General features: G+C 41.7%; 2 protein-coding genes across 2 annotated transcripts in view; one reads left to right on the top strand and one right to left on the bottom strand.

Annotated features, from left to right (window-relative positions):
• ankrd34ba (ankyrin repeat domain 34Ba) overlaps nt 1-6,274 on the top strand; it is an 8,001-nt gene extending 1,727 nt beyond the window's left edge. The window contains exon 2 of the mRNA XM_055060605.1: nt 3,167-6,274. Within this exon, the coding sequence (XP_054916580.1) occupies nt 3,215-4,807 (1,593 nt within the window). The 5' untranslated portion in view covers nt 3,167-3,214 and the 3' untranslated portion in view covers nt 4,808-6,274. The remainder of the gene's footprint in view (nt 1-3,166) is intronic.
• A 30-nt stretch (nt 6,275-6,304) lies between these two features.
• oclna (occludin a) lies at nt 6,305-15,314 on the bottom strand. The gene is made up of 9 exons (XM_055060606.1): nt 15,160-15,314; nt 14,922-15,012; nt 13,722-14,352; nt 13,468-13,635; nt 9,066-9,202; nt 8,231-8,413; nt 7,970-8,141; nt 7,745-7,786; nt 6,305-7,167 (listed from the first exon to the last, which is right to left on the bottom strand). The coding sequence occupies exons 2-9, from the start codon at nt 14,972-14,974 to the stop codon at nt 7,069-7,071; spliced, it is 1,485 nt and encodes a 494-aa protein (XP_054916581.1). The 5' UTR covers nt 14,975-15,012; nt 15,160-15,314; the 3' UTR covers nt 6,305-7,068.
• Between the last annotated feature and the right edge of the window lie 2,818 nt (nt 15,315-18,132).

Below are 18,132 nucleotides of genomic sequence, written 5' to 3'. Positions count from 1 at the left end.
AACCACTTGGTAAGATTCTGTGTTTTTGCAGTGAGCAGTCACGGATCGTCAGTCAGCTCTTTTTAGTCTCACCGTGGCGTTGGCTCGTGTTAACAGCCGGGTTGTGGGGGCCGGGGGGCGGAATCAAACCTGAGCCGCTGGTGTTTACAAGGCAAAGCTCTGTCAAAATGCTGAGCGACGGCGCCTGATTTAATGCACCTGCCATTTTACGTGGGAGTCAGTGAGGGGGCGTCCTGATTTATTCCTCACCAGAAGTTACCTTCTTGCTTTTCCCACATTTTACAACCACTTAAAAAAAGAAATTCTTCAGCTTTCAGTGTTTATTTGTGTTGTTTGAACATTTCTGTGTTATTAGAATTTATGTTCAATGCAGAATAGTTAAAAAAATGTAAACAAGCACAAAAATCCACTGTGTGCTTTTTTTTACATGACAATAGAAGCTACTTTTAGCCAGTCAGAAGATGCATGTCATTGGTTTTTACAGCAATGGCTGTGAGCAGAACTTATTTATTGCACTGACTCGCTCTTGCTGCTTGATTGCATTGTGGATCGGAACATTTGCTAGAAAAGCTCACGTTAAGAGTCAGGTTTTGTGTTCTGTAAAGAAAGTGTCTCTTTCAAAGTGCATTTTCTGGAGAACTGCCTTCTGTGACTTTAAAGTCTTTGAAACGCTTCAAAAACACTAAAACGTCTGCATGCTCTCGATAAACCTCCCTGATGCTGAGAGCCAAAACGGCCGACCCAATACGCAGCGAGAAAAGAAAAGTTGTTTCACTTTTCACTTCGCCTGGTTCCCTTTGCCACCAACAATATTTGGCGTATTTTATGGTTGCAGAAACGATTGACGACGCTGCCGTCCAATTAGAGACAAGAAGCGTGGCTCTATTACGCAGCTGTGGCAGGCGACTCTCACCAAGGCTGAGTGAACCTCAGAGTGCAGAAAGCAGGAGCAACAAGCAGGAGAGTACGGCTCTAGTGCTTTAATTAATGACTGACTTGTGCAACCAGGCAACAGCGAAGGAAAGACCGGAGTGATGACCAAATTGGGAAACACGATTAAAGGCGCACCACCTCCAGTGGTTTAACATCTCAGACAAGCAGAGGGATGAAAGTTTGACCTCTGCTAATTTCCAAGTCAATGAACTCAACTTGATGCTACCAGCTGCAGCTCAGGAAGACAAACTGCTGGAAAGTCAAGCCTAACCCCTAACCCTAACCCCTAACCCTAACCCCTAACCCTAACCCTCCACGTCCAACTCTAGACATTATCAAAACATTGAGAGAAATGATAAGAGGCGTTAAAAAGTGCTAATGCTAATGTTAAAAGGTCTTTTTGTTGTTGTTTGTTTGTCATATTACTAAATTTGCTAATTACAAATTGCTTCCAAACTTTTTCCTCGTCTAATTTATCCTACAGAGATCAGCCGTAAAACAAATCTCTCCTTTAAAGACACAGTATGTCAATAAAAAAAATGTTTTTGACATATTTGGTCAAACTGTCAAGTTTGAGACAAATAGTCTGTGAACAAAAGGAGCTCCTCTGCTGTCTGCATCAAGACACAGTTCCCAAGTAGAAGCAACCAATCGGAGCCAGGAGGAGGGGTCTTCACGCTGTCAATCATGCTCCAGTATGTGAGAACAGGGAGAAAGTAGAGGAGCTTGACTGTTTCACAGATTGTGTCATGATAAACTGTCATCACATAATAATAGTTTTAACAAATTGGTGCAAAACACTTCTTTTTTTTTGTAAAAGTTGCATACTGCAGATTTAAACATGTTTTGTTCAAATATCTTTTGAATTATAATAATTTCAGTAGTCAGATTTCTTCAGTCAGTCTGTCAGCATATTTGCTCTATGTGCCTTACAAAAGTTCTTCACATCTCTCAGACTTTGAGAATCTCTCTTCCTCTTTAGGTGAACATAACAGATGTTCTGTCAGATTTGACTGGGTTTTGACTAGGCCATTTCAAAACCTTGCCCTTTTTTCCCCGAAGAGATTATTTTGTTGAGTTGCACGTGTAGAAGGATCCACTGTGAAGAGGATACGATTCCTCTGAGCTAAACAAAAACCTCTTATCCGTCCGAAGATAAGAACCCAGAGTCTGAAGCTGTTACTGTAGGCATGCTGAACATTGGTAAATTTCGAAAGCTGAAGCTGAACTCCGTCGGATCAGAACACATTCTCCCACAAAGTCCTGGGACATCTTAGCCGAGCCTGCATGTGATTTAGTCCAGACAAACGGAGAATGCGGCAGGTTGGTGTCGCGTCAGGAACACAAGTACAAATTGGAAGTTTCTTTACAGGTGAACAAGTGAACAAAGGTTAGAGGAACCCTCCTGCTGTAGCCCAGAGTCATTTCTGTTTAATACCATTCCGTGTGTTCGAAGGCGGGCGTGAATCATATACATGTAGTAGATTTGTTTCAGTGCCTGTGACTCATGTAGGAAAGTGTTTTGTTACCGTCTGAGACATTGGTACCTCGCATCTTATGCAGTCTAATTGAGAGAACCAAGGACAAACAGTACAAAGGCAGACAGAATGCGGCTGTCACTGCAGAAGAAGAAGAAGAAGTGATAAACTGATTCTGTCTGCAGAAATAAGAACGAGCTTTACACGTATTTTCCTGTTCTGTTTTCTCTCACCAGCCAGAACCTTTTATTTATTTATTTATTTATTTATTTATTTATTTATTTATTTATTCAGCCAGGTAAGTTGATTGAGAACAAACTCTCATTTTCAGCAACAGAATAAAACTATACATGTGTTTACTTGCTTGTGTTGTTTCCAGGGTAATATCTGGGCGTTAATTTGGGGGGTTTGGAAATTGATTTCGGCTTTTTGGGTTCATGTTTCTTTGACGTTTTTCACTTGTTTTGGTTTGGCCCTGATAACTTTCAAAAAAGAGTTGGCCCCTGGTCACTGAGTGAAGTCCAGTTCAGACTCTTCTAATTCAAGCTGCATTCTCAGGTGGAAGAAACTGCAGATCAAACCCAGAAAGTGGGAAACACTTGACAGTACAGGTTAAAAACAACATCAGTGTAAAGAATGTTTTCTATACCATAATGACGGTCGTTGTTCTACTTCTGAGTTCTATGTTAGATTAAAATAGTATTTCTTGTGACGCTTCACTTTATTTTCTAAAACTGTTTTGTAATCATCCACAGACATCGGTCCTACAACATCTTGATTATCTTAATCTGGGGCCAAGAGGGATGGAGGCAGAAGTCTGCAATCCGGGCATAGCGATGGATTCAGGTAACCCTTTGCTAAAAGCAGTTTTCCTCAGACGACTGAGGCTCACCAGGCTGCTTTTAGAGGGTGGTGCATACATCAATGAGAGTGACGGCCAAGGCCAGACACCCTTAATGGTGGCTTGTCGGACCAAGCATGTCGACTCCCAGAGTGCCAGTCGGGTTAAGCTGATCCAATTTCTCTTGGAGAGAGGAGCAGATCCAAACATTCAGGATAAGGAAGGACGCTCTGCGTTGATGCACGCCTGCCGGGATCAGGCTGGTCCCGAGGTGGTGTCTTTGCTCCTGGCCAGCGGAGCTGACATCAGCTTAGAGGACCAGTCCGGAACGTCGGCATTGGTCTACGCGGTCGTGGCCGGAGACTGGAAGGTACTGAAGCTTTTGCTCGACACATGCAAGGCAAAGGGGAAGGAGGTGATCATCATAACCACTGACAAGTTTCCAAATAGAAACCTGTCAGCCAAGCAGTACCTAAGCATGCCTGTAGCCGATCCCGTCAATGAGACCGATCCGATGACAGCAGCGCCTCCTGCGTCTCCCTCTGAAATACAGCTGATCACCTCCCCGCAGTGCACGTCCTCCTCTTTATGTCCCCCCAAGCAAGTGTTTTCTTTTAAGGAAGGACAGATCTGCGGTGCCAGCTCCCATCCGTGTTCGCCGTCTCGGTTTCGAGGACTCGGTCAAGCAACGCCTGGCGGACTGCAGCAACCTCTACAGAGACTGAACTCCGAGCCCTGGTTAAAGATTCCAGCATCTCTGCTTTCTGAACCACGCCAGGCAACTTTTAACCAGACCGAAGATATTTCCTTTACAGTTCCCAACCTGGAGAGGGACAGCAGCAATAGCCTCAAAAGCTTCAGACATTATGGAAGAAGATTAGCAAAGGATAGAAGCATAGAAGATGGCAAGAATGACTGTAGTGAACATGAAGGAGACATGATTTCTTTATCAGGTCTGCTTTCGTCCCACTCTGCCTCTCACCCCAACCTGCACTCTGGAACTCATGGCACTGACCCAGCCGCCGGTTCTTCAGCTCTCTGTAGTGCCAGCAACCTTAGTGCGACCTTTCACAGCACGGCCTCATCCAGCCTTAATCATGTCATACAGACACACAAGCTGAGCGCAGACATCTACGGCTCCGACCCACAGCTAGCTGTGGATCTTCAAAGTCTCTCCGAAGAACAGAGAGACAAAGCCCCGTTGGATGGCAAGAAACTGGCGCCGATGCGTTGCTCGACCACCATGGGCTCCAGGGACTCCCTGAAAGGCCATAGCAAGAGAGTCTTCTCTTTGTATGAGCGCCGGGGGTCTGGGACGTTCCTGCTGGATCACAACCATCAGGCCAGGCCAAGATCTCTGCCACCGTTGACCAAAAACCCCAGCATCAACGTTGCTAGTAACAGTTTGGGCAACGGAAGCGGTTTCTCCGAAAAAGAGCTTGGTCAGAAGGGTTTCCTGCCCAGCGCCCCACCTGGACAACCCAAGGAACTGACCCGGAGGATGCTGCTGAGGAGACACTCGATGCAGACCGAACAGTTCAAAAGCTCCGTCTGAAAGGGGAAGGGAGAGTTCACTGTGTTCTAGGTGGCTTCCGTTGGGAAATCATTGGGAAATTTGTCACGATAAAAATAAATGAAAAAAAACAAAGTATACACCCTGTTGCAGATTGAAAGACAAGCTAATCTTGACCCAATATGTTCAGCATTGATTTCCAATGAATGTCTGTTTTATTAATGGAAATGGAATAAACCAACCCTCTAAGCCAGAACCTGGTTGACCCGCCCTAATGAACAACAACGAGAAAATCCTGAAGAAGATCATTGACACTGGAACTTGAGCTCAAGCGTTTTGTGTGAAAACACATCTTTACTTTTTGGTTTTTAAGTTTCAGTGATGCCTTAACGTTCTGATATCATCTTCATGTGCTTATTTTCATAAACGTTCGTTATCTCAACCTCATTTTTGTTTTAATCCTATCTTAATTTACCTCTGTTTTACCCCATCCCTCTTTGTTTTCTTGTTTGACATTCATTTCTTATTTCTGCTCATTTCAACTTGTTGCACCACCGTTCTCCAGTTCTTCTTCACAGCACTGTACCTCAGTGACAGTCCAGCGCCAGGATGTGCTGTGTTGTTTGTTGCTTCAGGTTCTGTCCGCTCTGTTCCAGGTATGTTGTAAAAATGATACTTTGTGCTCTTTGTGTGCCTCTCATCCACATCGAGATAGACTTTGGGGGATACCTTAAAAAAAAAAACAACTAAAAAATCAGTCTACCAATGTAGACAAGTAGAGATTTTGGAAATGCTAAAATACCAGCCTAGTTCATTCTCTCTCACCATCTGTGCTTAAAATAAAAAACTAGCGGTGGAGCCGTTTGTAGAGGCTTTCCCAATATTTCCCACTTCCATATTGTTCCATGAAACCTTCAAGCATGAGCTGAAAGGCTTAAACTCTGTCTGTAATAACTGATGTATCACTGTGAGCTTGATGGAAAGTCAATAAATCCTCAGAGCGGAGGAAGGTTCCAGTTTCAGCAGACTTTACTATTTAAAACTTGGCTTTATTTTTTTTCTTTGCTTTCAACCAAACAACTTGAACGTATAGTTTGCTCTCGTTTTGATGTCCGGAAACTAGTGGAGGAATGACGTCGTTTTTCTGCCCTGGTCTTGTATAAAAGGCTTCAGCACAACTTTCCAAAGAAGAGACAACCCGGAATCAAAGCCTGAGTTCAAGCCTGGATTTACAATTTGACCTTCAAAAGTTACAAAAGCAAACAGACACACTGATGGAGATGTGTGAGGATCAGCAAAACGAATGGCAGTTATGCCCCCTTGTGGCAATAATGACCGATGAGTCACAAGGCACCGATTCACACTGGATGTCAATACTAATGCTATGAAATGTCTGCTGTCAAAAAAAAAACAGAAAAAAAAAATTCTTCATATTAATGTTTAAAAATTCTTTGTGAAATTCTGTTCCTGACTGCAAATGTTTAAAATGTTTGTTGCTCAGTTGAAAAAAAAAAAGAAAAAAGAAAAGAAAAGAACGTGTTCAATAAAAGATTTTATTCAGATAAAAATGTATCACAGATCATTGCAAAATACACCACAGGGTAGGAAACATGCTAATATTCCAAACTGTGTGCAAGAGAACAAAATCACAACCCGCATATTTACAGTCATTTTACAGTGAAACAGTGATGAAAAATAAATCGGCTGACATCAGTTCAGTGTAGGGCAAATTGGGGGTGCTTTGGGGGGGGGAAGACAGTATGGATGAATGAAAAAAAAAAAAAAAAAACAGTTACACAAAAGTGTTTTGCTGCAACCTGAAGTTTGAAAACAAAATGTTTGAGTAGGTTTATGTCTGGTTGAATGATGTGTGTGTCCAGTTGATTTATTTATTTTTTTCATTTTTGGGGGGATTTAATTGTAATCCATAGGAAAGGGGAGGGGGGACAGGAGGAGGACCTTTGAGAACCACTGGTGTAGGGGAACCTACTAAAACCAAACATTATTTTTCATTTTCTTTTCACTTCAAGGACAAGTCGCAAAACTCTTCCACTAGACAATAAATATGTGATGATAATCACTCAAAATACAAACGACGACATAATACAAGAAAAAAAAGAAATACAACATGAAAGTTGCATTGAGCAACTTTCATGTTGCTCAATGCAAGTCATCCTAGCTTTGGAGACAAACTTACTGCCAAAAAAAAAAAAACAAAAAAAACAAAAAACAAAAACAACTTGCCAACCCAGATTTACAGCAGTCCTTCCTGCGCTGGACGGGAGTTATTGATCCGGACTCATTCAGGTCCTGCGGTCATAATCACCGACCATCTTCTTGATGTGGTTCAGTTTGTGCTTCAGATATTTACACCTGCGCTTCTTCACCTGGTAATCTGGAGACTGAAGAGACAAAATACAGTTTATATGAGCGAGAAGGCAAGAAAGGAGGAGAAGGCTAAAAATAAAAAATTAAAAAAACAGTCTCCATCAAATATTTTTGGTCCAGTTTCCAGTAGAAAAATCTCCGTACACTTGAATCAAGACGAAACTAACTTTATAGACGAGCTTGTTTTAAGTCCATAAACCAGAATATAAGTTGAGAAAATAAAAAAAAAGGAATTTTGTGATAAAAATTATGAATTTTGAGTGGGAAAAAAAAGAGTCACAATTTGGATTTTCTTTTCCGAAAAGTACTGAATGCTACAGTCATTATGTTTTTATTACAAAACACAGCCTGCAGTTTTCAGAATGAATCCATGTGTACAGAAAAGAAAAGCTTTCGAAGCCCACTTGAACACAACTAAACCCTTTTGAAAGCAATTTCCTCCAGGATGTCAGTCTGTGCGTATTGCACTTCCTGACTGAGCTGGTGGTCATTTGTGAATGGAGACTGGAAGCGGAAATAAGACAATGTCCTGCAGAGGGACATCGAAGCTCTCCTAAACCGTTTAGTGAGATCCTGAATGATGAAACTCACCTTCTTTATTCTCTTCAGCTTGTTGTACTCATCCAGAGTGTCCTGTCAACAAGCAAACACACATTTCAACAAATGAGGCTGAAAACCATTTTATGTGCTTTTCTTTCTCTGCTGTCGTTTTTAACTTCTGTCTAGAAACACTTTGTGTTTCCTTTGGCTGGACGATAAATGCAAGTTGCCTGTCTCAGGAAAGGTCAGCAGGTTTTGGGTTTTGGGAGTTCTCACCAGGAACTGTGGGCTTCCCTCCTCCAGCTCGTCCATCTCTCTGTCCAGATTGGACAGGTCCTTGTTGAGGACGTCCAGCTCCGCCTGCAGGTCTTTGTACTCCAGGTGGTCGCGGTCAAACTCCTGCTTGTAGCTGTTGCGCTGCTGCTCGTTTTCTATCGGCGGGAACTCACTGCGGGACGGAGGACGATTAGATCAACTTGAATCTGTCACACATGAGGGGTCTCAGCTCGGCCGGACATGTCCCGGTTGCCTGGCTACCTGTCGAAGTCGTCGTCGTCCAGCTCGTCCCCAGACGAGTTGTAGTCCGTGTCGTAGTCCTGCCCGTCGACGCGGTGCGGCCGACCTGCGCGCCTCTTTTTGGGCCGCCCCGCTGAGCTTGCCATCTCCGAGCTGCTGCTGCTGTAAGGGGCCCCGTTCTGCAAGGGCCTGTCAACCACAGGTCTGTGAAGCAAAGAATTTAAAACGATTAGTATATTAATATCAGACGCAGGGCCCAGTTTATGAAAAGCAACCTTCCTGTGACGAGAGGAAGCAAGACCTAAACAAAAGCAGAACTGCAGATGGAGGCAGGGCCGGTCCAAGCCTTTTTGGGGCCCTAAGCAGATTTTCAGTTGGGGGACCCGCATATTGACATGTCAACATATTGATCAGTTATCATGGCTTTTAATTCTAATCTTACGAAAGTAGCAAACAAATAGAAAATGTTTGGATTTTGAGGTGCAGCGTTGCAATAAGCAATAAAAATGAGCTCAATCATTTCCACTCTTATAATTTCTTGAATGGCAGTTTTGCTTACAGAGACATCACAATCCATTTTCGCTGTGGTTCCGCTTGTGTGTGGCTTTTATTTACTGTCGTCGGTTGTTATGATTTAAATCTAAATGGTTGCATAACTCAACTCTTTCTAGACACCGTCATCTTCCCTCGTCAGCACAGAAACATTTCGCATAGTTTCGCAAACGTGACTCATGTCTCAGTTGGTTTTGGTCTCGTGAACTTCGCCTCTGCCGCAAATGCTTGCACTGATTTTCCACTAGCAAGCAAGAATCCCTTCGAATGCACTGTTTTAGTAGCACAAAGTCTGAGTCCTCACTGCGGGGTGTAGCTTATGGGGGGTTTGTCGTAGCTGCTCTCATCATCCAGGTAACTCCTGGAGCCTCTCCGCTTCTCCGAGTAGTCTGGGTAGTCTGCAGCTGGGGCGTCTTCAGGGGGAGCGGACACGTTGTTCACCTTCGAGAGAGATTCAGACGAAAACATGAACATGGGTGAATACGTCTCAAAGTTTTGATGGGTTTTTTTATAGCTAAGTTGCATCTTTTTGTCAACCAAATAAGTACCATTCCTTTGAATGAGACAAAACTGCCTACAAATATCTACAGTAAAAGTCTCTGTGGTTATCAACATGTATATTCAATAAGTGAACAACACCAGTTTGGAGGACGGTCTTGGTTTTGACCTCCGTTAAAGTGAAACCTCAGGTCTATTGCCTGGACTTTTCTGCAAGTCATGTTGCCAACAATCAGATCCTGTTTTGTGCACAGCTGCAAAACTATTTCAGCCTGTGAGCTAACAATCAGAGATCTATCCTATGTCCCTTTATTTTACTTGATTTTTTCAAACGTCACAACGTTGCTCAGAGTAATTGAGTCTATTGGTCATTGTTTCACTTCCCCGTCTGTCTGTGTCCCTCTGAGCAAAGCACAGATATCTACAGATGTTTCCTACGAAGTGTTCAGAAAGCAGCTGAAACAATCGGATGATGTTGAAAGCAAAGCTTGGAAAGCAAGGAAACATTTTCTTGACAAATAAGGAAATAAATCAAAAGTAGCTGCAACAGTGATCTTTTTTTACAAGGTGAAACAAGTCATATCAAAACTGACATGTTATTTTTAGCCTGGCATTTCAGCAAGCTGCTTTGTTAAAAAAAAACAAAACAAAAAAAAAAAACATTGTCCAAATCAAGACTGTTGTTTATTGAAGACCACGGCCTTATGAGTCAAGGCAAATACATATTTAGAAAAATATCAATTAAACCTGACTTCCCCAGCATCTGTTCCTAACAAAACTGCTTTGTAACAAATTTCTAATTGATTACATAACATTGGATACATTTTAATATATCTAATAAACCTCCTAAATAACTAATTTTGAAAACTTATGAAGCACTCCAAATATGAGGTTGTCTCACAAAACTTAAAGTGAAACTTTTAAACGCTTTAATGCTCAATCAATTCTATTCTGTATACAGAGAGGCTTTGGATCCGACTTCAGCTACAACTCTTTGTTTTGTTTTTTTCTCATTCAGTAGCAACAGACCATCAAATAAATAATAAAAAACTGACTGTTTGAAACTGGGTGTTACTGCTGAATTTTAGTTTCTGAAGTGGCCACTTTGACAGACACTTGCTTGAGTAAATCCACAGAATTTCTGACATTTCTGGTATGATGCACCTGTATGAACTTGTCCTCTGTTTCATAACGAGGATACACCCATAAAAATAGGAAGCTCACAACCAAAGAGTAGTTGCACTGGATAAGCACTTTTAAACGTGTTCTCACAAAACACCAGTAGAAAAAATGTCACTGGTTCTTAGTATTATGCTGCTATTGTTGTGCTATTGGTCCAACTGCTGAGCGGTATACACCGGGTATACACCAGGAATACACCAGGAATACACCAGAGCAGCAGTCTGACCCGTTTTTTCAGTCGATTCTCTGAAGTGAGCTGAAATACTCGGAGTCGGCAGAACTGAGTGTCATCAAGACTCCCATCAAAAGTGAGTCATGCACTCATGGCTGCTTGCTCCATGATATTATGAAAACACATTTCAAACACATTTGACCATCATGACTCATTGCCAGATGCGAATGCTGACATTGCCAGATGTGAATGCTGACATTTCAAACGGCAGAAACCTTCGCGGCAGAACGTCGACTCCTCTGACTGAAACTGTCTGAACGCCACGCCTTGAAACTGCAGGAGGAAGGACTTTAGACTCCACCTTCTGTACTGTTCATAAACACAAGACTATAGCTAAACTGGTTTTTCCACTTCCTCATCTTCACTTCCTTGATTGCTGAACACCTGAGAGCAGGTTATAGAGAGATTCTTTCTACAGGGAAAGAATCCAAGAACCTCAGCTCACTCTCCTTTGTTCTTAAAGTGTTTCGGTAACTTAGAGGTTCTGCTAAGGCTTAGACGTGTAAAAGTCCAAGGTTTTTAGTCGACTGGACGTTTTCCAGCCAACTAAATAAGCCAAGCAAAGTGCCCAGGTTAAATCGAGCCAATCAAACCTTGAGATGTATTGGACTGCAACGTTGACCGAACCGTCAAGCTCCTGTAGCCGTCGGTCAAAGAATACCCAAAATTTAGATCGGCAGCAGCCAAAACCATTTATGTGTTCATTTTATGTCTGACTGTTGTTTAGCCTCTTAAACTACAGAAAAGACAAGTACCAAGTACTTTTCATCTAGTTTCCAGAGCAAACATTTAAGCACATTGTAAATGAGACAAAACTTTTCAGTAACTTTTCAGCAAGATGTACGACCTTGTTTAAGGTCAGCAATTCCTGAGGATTGATTTTAAAAGTTCACGTTTCACTGGCAGATTATTTCACTTGTAAGATTTTCACCATAATCTGAGTTAAATAATCTGTCAATGAAACTAGTACTTTCTTTTCCTATTTAGCAATATTTAGGAATTATTGACTTTAAACAAGGTTCAATTTATCGTCCAGCAAAATTTGTTACCATGTCAGGTGAACTCACAAGTTAGTTTTATCTTAAAAACGTACCAAGATGATTAGAAACCATCCCAAAACTCCATGTTAAGTTTTTGTGCTTTTGCAGTGTTAGTGGAATGGTTTGTGCCTGGTAAGCAGAAAAAATAAAAAACATTGTTTGCACCCACATCAACTATCCATGGCCACATCTCCATGATGACTCAGCATGAGAAATAAATTGAGAGGATCTCAGTTTTGCATTTGTGATACACAGAGAGCACCTTCAGGTTTCTGTTTTTAAATTTCATTTCATTTTTTATTGCACCAACATGCTTCAGATCTCAATCACATATAAACACCAGAAAAATATGAATGGTGTTTTCAGTTGATTGTATCTATTAAGGGAAAGGCTGTCCAAGCAAACCCATTGGTTCCATTTGAAAATAATTCACATCCCAAATACCCTTGAAAAATCATGGACTGACTGTCATGTTTTATTTTCTTTGGACAAATTTCTCTCATCCACATCTGCTCCTCTGAATCAATCAATTAGAAAGAATCCGTCTTCCAACACAAGATAAGCCAGTGGTTCCCAAAGTGTGAGGCGCGCCCCCTAGCAGGGGCGCAATGACATTGCAGGGGGGCACAGGAAGCGGTATGGATGAATGAAAAAAAAAACAGTTACACAAAAGTGTTTCACTGTAAAGATGGTTTGTAGTTTGTTTTGATGCAACCTGAAGTGTGAAATAAACTTCTGTGGAGTTTGAAAACAAAATATGTGTGTATAGGTTTATGTCTGGTCGAATGATGTGTGTGCCCGGTTGATTTTTTTTTCCTTTTTGGGGGGGATTTTATTGTATTTCATAGGGGGTCCCAGAAAGTATTTTGGTACCACTGAGAAAGGCTAAAAGGATATAGACAAATATAACCCTGATCTAAAGAAATTCAAGAAGAAACAAGAAACAAACTCATTGACAGTGAAAATCTCAAAAGTGTTTTGAAGCAAATCCCAAGGCTTTCAATTCTCAGTCAATCGTGGTGCGAGCCAGTCTCCAAGGCGATAAATCTCCAAGTTACTCCAAGAGAACATCGACGATTCATCAGGGAAGTCACAAAACAATGTCTGAAGCTCCCCAGAGGTCATTGTCAGTGGTGTTAGTTTCAAAGATGCCCAGCTGACATTCAGCAAGAACACATCGTCAATCCAAGAGTTTTGGACTGACGACTAACAAGACTAAGGTCTTGTGATTTGGGTGACGTCCTATAATCAATGGAACCATGAACCATAATATCACTGTCTCACAAAATAATAACACTCATTGTCTAATGGAAGTTCTAACGGGTGGGTTAAGCAGCTTTTAGGTTAAAGGGACAAATACTTTTGCCACATTGAGCACAGCTGGCTTTTTCCACCTAATCAATGAAATAATAATTTTAAAAAATACAAAAAACAATGGGTTTTATTACCTGAAGCATTAAATGGACCAGGGCAGAGCACTGATTCTTACAATCAGATACAAACAGAATCTTTGTCTCTATCTATGTCTTGCTGAGTCATAACAGAGCTGATGTGACGGAAACAAAAACAAGGTATCTGCATTCCAAGCAGAAACTAAATACATTTCCCCTTTTCTAAAAGTAAAACACCTGGAAGTTGATTGGACAGAGAAATGTCAAATGTGTTTTCACAACCTTGTAGGCTGATCTGCCCTCAACTCGCCCATATGGAAGATTTCAAAAAGCAAAGAACGAAGGCCACACTCCATCACTCACCCACGCCTCGACGTCCTCAGGAGGTGCGAGATCATCCACGACTTTGAATTTCTTCCACAAGATGTTCTGTTTTCCATAGTTGTTGATCTTCTGTCGAGTCTTGAGGGCGAAGACGAGCATGATGATCAAAGCTGCGGTCACCATGAAGCCGAACACGACGGCGATGGCCTAGTGGAACGTAAACCACAGAGTGTAAATTTGTTTCACACGCAGGACACGTGTTTCAGGATGGCACCGATGTCGCGAGGGTTTACCTCCTGTGGTTCCACCACGCAGTAGTGGTAAAGGTACTGGTTCTGAAGCAGTCCTGTCATCTGTTGTTGTTGATATGGAGCACACAGAGCCGCAATCTGGCTGCCGTAAACTGTGGAGGCCTGGGATGAGGGGTTTATTGCCACCAAGTACACTATGGTGGCTACGAGCATCAACAGTGCCAGGATGGGGCAGATGATCAACACGGCCAGGTAGAACTTCCTGCTCTGAGACAGGCTCTGATGAGACACGATGATGATAAAGACGATCAAGGAGAAGATGAAGGAAAAGGCGGCCATTGTGATCATAAACCCTTTCCCAGCCCGGGGGTCATTGTAGTTTCCCCCAATTGAGCCGTAGCCATAACTGTTTCCGGCTCCATAGTAGTTTGATCCTCCATAACCTCCCTGTCCATACATCCCTCCATAATTTGGGTACATTCCCCCAAAGCCGGACATGGCTCCCTGACTGTCATACGCCAGCGTTGAGGCAACGCAGGCAAAGATGGCCACACACAGCACAAGGACAATGATGGCCATGATTTTAAGGATCCCCGGAGGCGAGGACCAGCGGTAGAAGTGCTGAAACTCATCGTCAGGGATGTAAGAGTAGGCTGACTGAGGAGGTCCATTACTGCAAGTGGAACAAACAAACCACTGTTACAACCCAAACTACAATATTTAGATTTTATTGATAAATGGACAGTGCAGAAAACAAATCTTTTGATTTTGGACCAGATTTCTTATTTGTGTTTTTTTGTTGATCTCTGTTTTGTAAATAAGTTAATACAGTCATAACCATGAGATGTATTTAAAAAGCAGTAATACGTCTTCCTGTTTCTACCCCTTACAGTTCAAACAACAACAATGCTTGTTTTATATTTGTTTGCGATAGATTAGAATAGAATCAGCCTTTACTCTCCAGTAAGTGGGACATTCAGGTGCAACAGCAGCATCAGGTATAAAGATTCTCACAAAAAGTTCTTAAAAGTGTTAAAAGGCAATATATTAAACCAAAAAAAAAAAAAAAAAAAAAAAAAAAAAAAAAAAAAAAAAGATTAGCAATAATAAGAATAATAGTGAAAATTAAAACTGACAGTTAAGTTGTGCTTTTTCTGCTGCAAAATCAACAGTTTCATCAGGGTTTGATGAATATCGACAGGAAAAATGAAACAAAATAAACAACAAAAACCAACAACTTACTATCTATTATCCTCTTCATAGGGAGGGGGGCTCCCATTGGGTTTGGAGGACATATCTGTTTGCTCCACTCAACAGTCCCAATCAGAACAACCTGCGAGAAGGTTTCCTGTTAGACTGGATACACCAAACCCATGTTGTGCCAATAAGGAAAAGCAAGACCAAACAGTTCATGTCTAAACCTTGTGGCAGTTATTGAACAAAATTGTTTTTGTCTCCCATTAAAGGTTATTTACAGTACCTTAATTGAATTGAAGCTGAATCCACAGATATGCCGCTGGGCCTTTTTTTTCTTTTTTTTACCACTAAATCCAAAGACAGAACTGAGAATGTCCCTGTCCCTGTTGCTGTCAGGCTCCTCTGCTCCAAAATGTCTCTAGTGAAACTGCAGCTGCTGCTGAAAACAACCTGGACCACACCCAGAGCCCAGCTCCCTGGGAGCTTAGCTCCGCCCCTCCCGACAGGTGTCTCTCTGCTGAACCAGACCGGATGTTCATATTTTGACATGCAAGGTGAGAGTAGTAACACAGACAGAACAGAATGTTTACCTGCTGTGGAGGCACAAGAACCTGGTTCGGCAGGCAGGGCCGGCCCAAGCCTGAGGGCCGGACCAAGCCTGAGGGCCGGACCAAGCCTGAGGGCCGGACCAAGCCTGAGGGCCGGACCAAGCCTGAGGGCCGGACCAAGCCTGAGGGCCGGCCCAAGCCTGAGGGCCGGACCAAGCCTGAGGGCCGGACCAAGCCTGAGGGCCGGACCAAGCCTGAGGGCCGGACCAAGCCTGAGGGCCGGCCTTTAGGCCCTAAGTGAAATGTGGTTTTGCTAACAATGTGGACCGGCCGTAATCAGCAGTCCGATCGCCCCACTGTGCCCAACTGAGAATGTGGACCGGTACCGGTACTGGACTGATTCTGAACCTTCAAATGATTTTAACAGAAGTTCCACATTACTGTACTTAGTAAAAATAATGTTTGTTTTAGCCACAGAATGATTATGGACTGACGAGACTAAGGCCGAACTCTTCGTTCGGCGTGTGTCTCGTTACATCTGGTGTGTAAAGTAACAGCACGTTTCAGAAAAAGAACAGTGAAACATGGTGGTGGCAGTATGATGGTCCGGGTCCGTTTTGCTGCTTCAGGACCTCAAAGAGTTGCTGTGATAAGTGAAACCTCAAATTCTGCCATCAACCAAATCATCTCAAAGGAGAACTGCTGTGACATAACCTTAAAAAGGATGGAAATCCCTCCAGTGTGTCTGAATTGGAACAATTCTGCAAAGACGTTTCAGCAGCTAAAATTTCTCCACAGCTGGAAAGCACTTCTGACCCTCGACTGGAGTTGTTGCTGCTAAACGTGGCTCAGCCAGTTAGTAGCTTTAGGGGGGAATTGCTTTTTCACACAGAGCCATAGAGGTTTGGATTATTTTTGTCTCTTCATAAACGCCATTTAAAGCTGCAGTTAGTGTAGAACTCAGATAAACTGTCTGAGCAAGACCCAACTTGTCCTCTGAACGTTATGTAATAGAAAACAGCAGCTGAGAATGGAGCAAAGCTCAGTGTCTCACCACATAAATATTTAGGTTGCACATCAAGGGAGAATTTGAATTCTTCTTTCAGTGTGTTGTTTTCTATTTGAAGCCATTTGAGTCGCCTCCTGCTGGCCATTGCAGAAAACGCAGGAACTTTAACATTAGCCTTCAACATCCATCCCTTTTACAACCCATCCTGTTTCTGTGTCTCATGCAGGACACAAGATGATGGAAAGAAGTGATAGAGGCAAAGAGAGCCAACAAAAACAATTCCACTCGATTCCATTTGATTTATTATTCTGCAACAGAAAAGCTGTTTTGCAATTACCAGACACCTCAGCTTACACAAGACGGAAAAATGATCTTCTTAGCCAACCTAATATGCTCATGTTGCACATTATTCCACAACAATGTTACTTAAACATTTTTTTATTTAAAACCCTCCTGTGGTCTTCAGGCGGTCTTGCACTTTTACAAGGTTTTTGTGCGTGTGTGTGCGCATGTGATTCCGGGAACTGACGGTCTGACGGAACAATCCCGTTTCCCAGCTGTCCGACCGCGAGATCGGCTGTCGTGCTCAGACCACATGAGCGTTAAACACATTAAAGCTGCACCGATTTTTGAATGATACTTAAAATAGAAATTAAATAGTTTTCCATGAATATTTGTCCATTAGATTGATAAACAACAACAAAAACAGCAGGACTGCATCTAAAGGTATCACATGGTTACTTTAATTAGAGAACCACACATTATCGTCACATAGTTATATTTTCATTTAAACTATAGATGCTTAAAATGTTGAACAGAAATCTAGATAAGCATGATACTTTTCAGTGAAAAAGAAAACATTATTTTTATTCTCTGAAATGGTAGAACAGCATTAGACATCACATGTCTAATGTGATGCATATATATATATATATATATATATATATATATATATATATATATATATATATATATATATATATATATATATATTTATATATATATATATATATATATATATATATATATATATATATATATATATATATATCTCACATTAAAAGACAGAGATGCATTAAAAAAAGGAACAGTGTAGCAGTAAAAACAGTCCTCCCAGAAGTTAAAGGTTTTCTGCCAGTTATTTATTTTTTTTTTTAAATAAACACAAACTCTGCCACAGAAATGAAGAGGAGGTGACCAGCAACAGGAATAAGGCGAACATTTTTTTAAAGATCTCCCAGTGATTGAACGCAAACATTTTCACCTGATAGCAGTGCGTTTTGTGAAATTCTATTTTTTAGCTACATTTACAAATCAGTCTTACAGTGTTTATATATACGAATAATTGCATATTCAGACCACATTTAAGCAAAGAGCTTGTGGTTTTTCCTCACCTTTGATCACAGACACACAACACGCGCACAAACACATGGTGCTGGGGTGGACTTTGAAACAAACCAATTCTTCCTATCAGCACCATTTTAGATTATTATACCCTGAGAAAGGCTTTGCCTCAAAACAAGTCAGACTTCACAGCTGCAAATAAAAGCTAAAACCCTCCCCCCCAAGACATTTAAATTAAATGGTTTCTACCTATGAACTTTTCAGTAATTGTTATAGATTACTTTTAATATTCTTTATTTTTCTGTTCATTCTTTGTTTATTCCCATTAGAATTGAACTTTGACATGAATTACAGG

This window comes from Poeciliopsis prolifica, unplaced genomic scaffold, assembly GCF_027474105.1.
Source record: "Poeciliopsis prolifica strain line A6 unplaced genomic scaffold, Auburn_PproV2 SCAFFOLD061, whole genome shotgun sequence".
Taxonomy (NCBI): Eukaryota; Metazoa; Chordata; class Actinopteri; order Cyprinodontiformes; family Poeciliidae; genus Poeciliopsis; species Poeciliopsis prolifica.
This window is presented reverse-complemented; position numbering and strand designations above follow the sequence as displayed.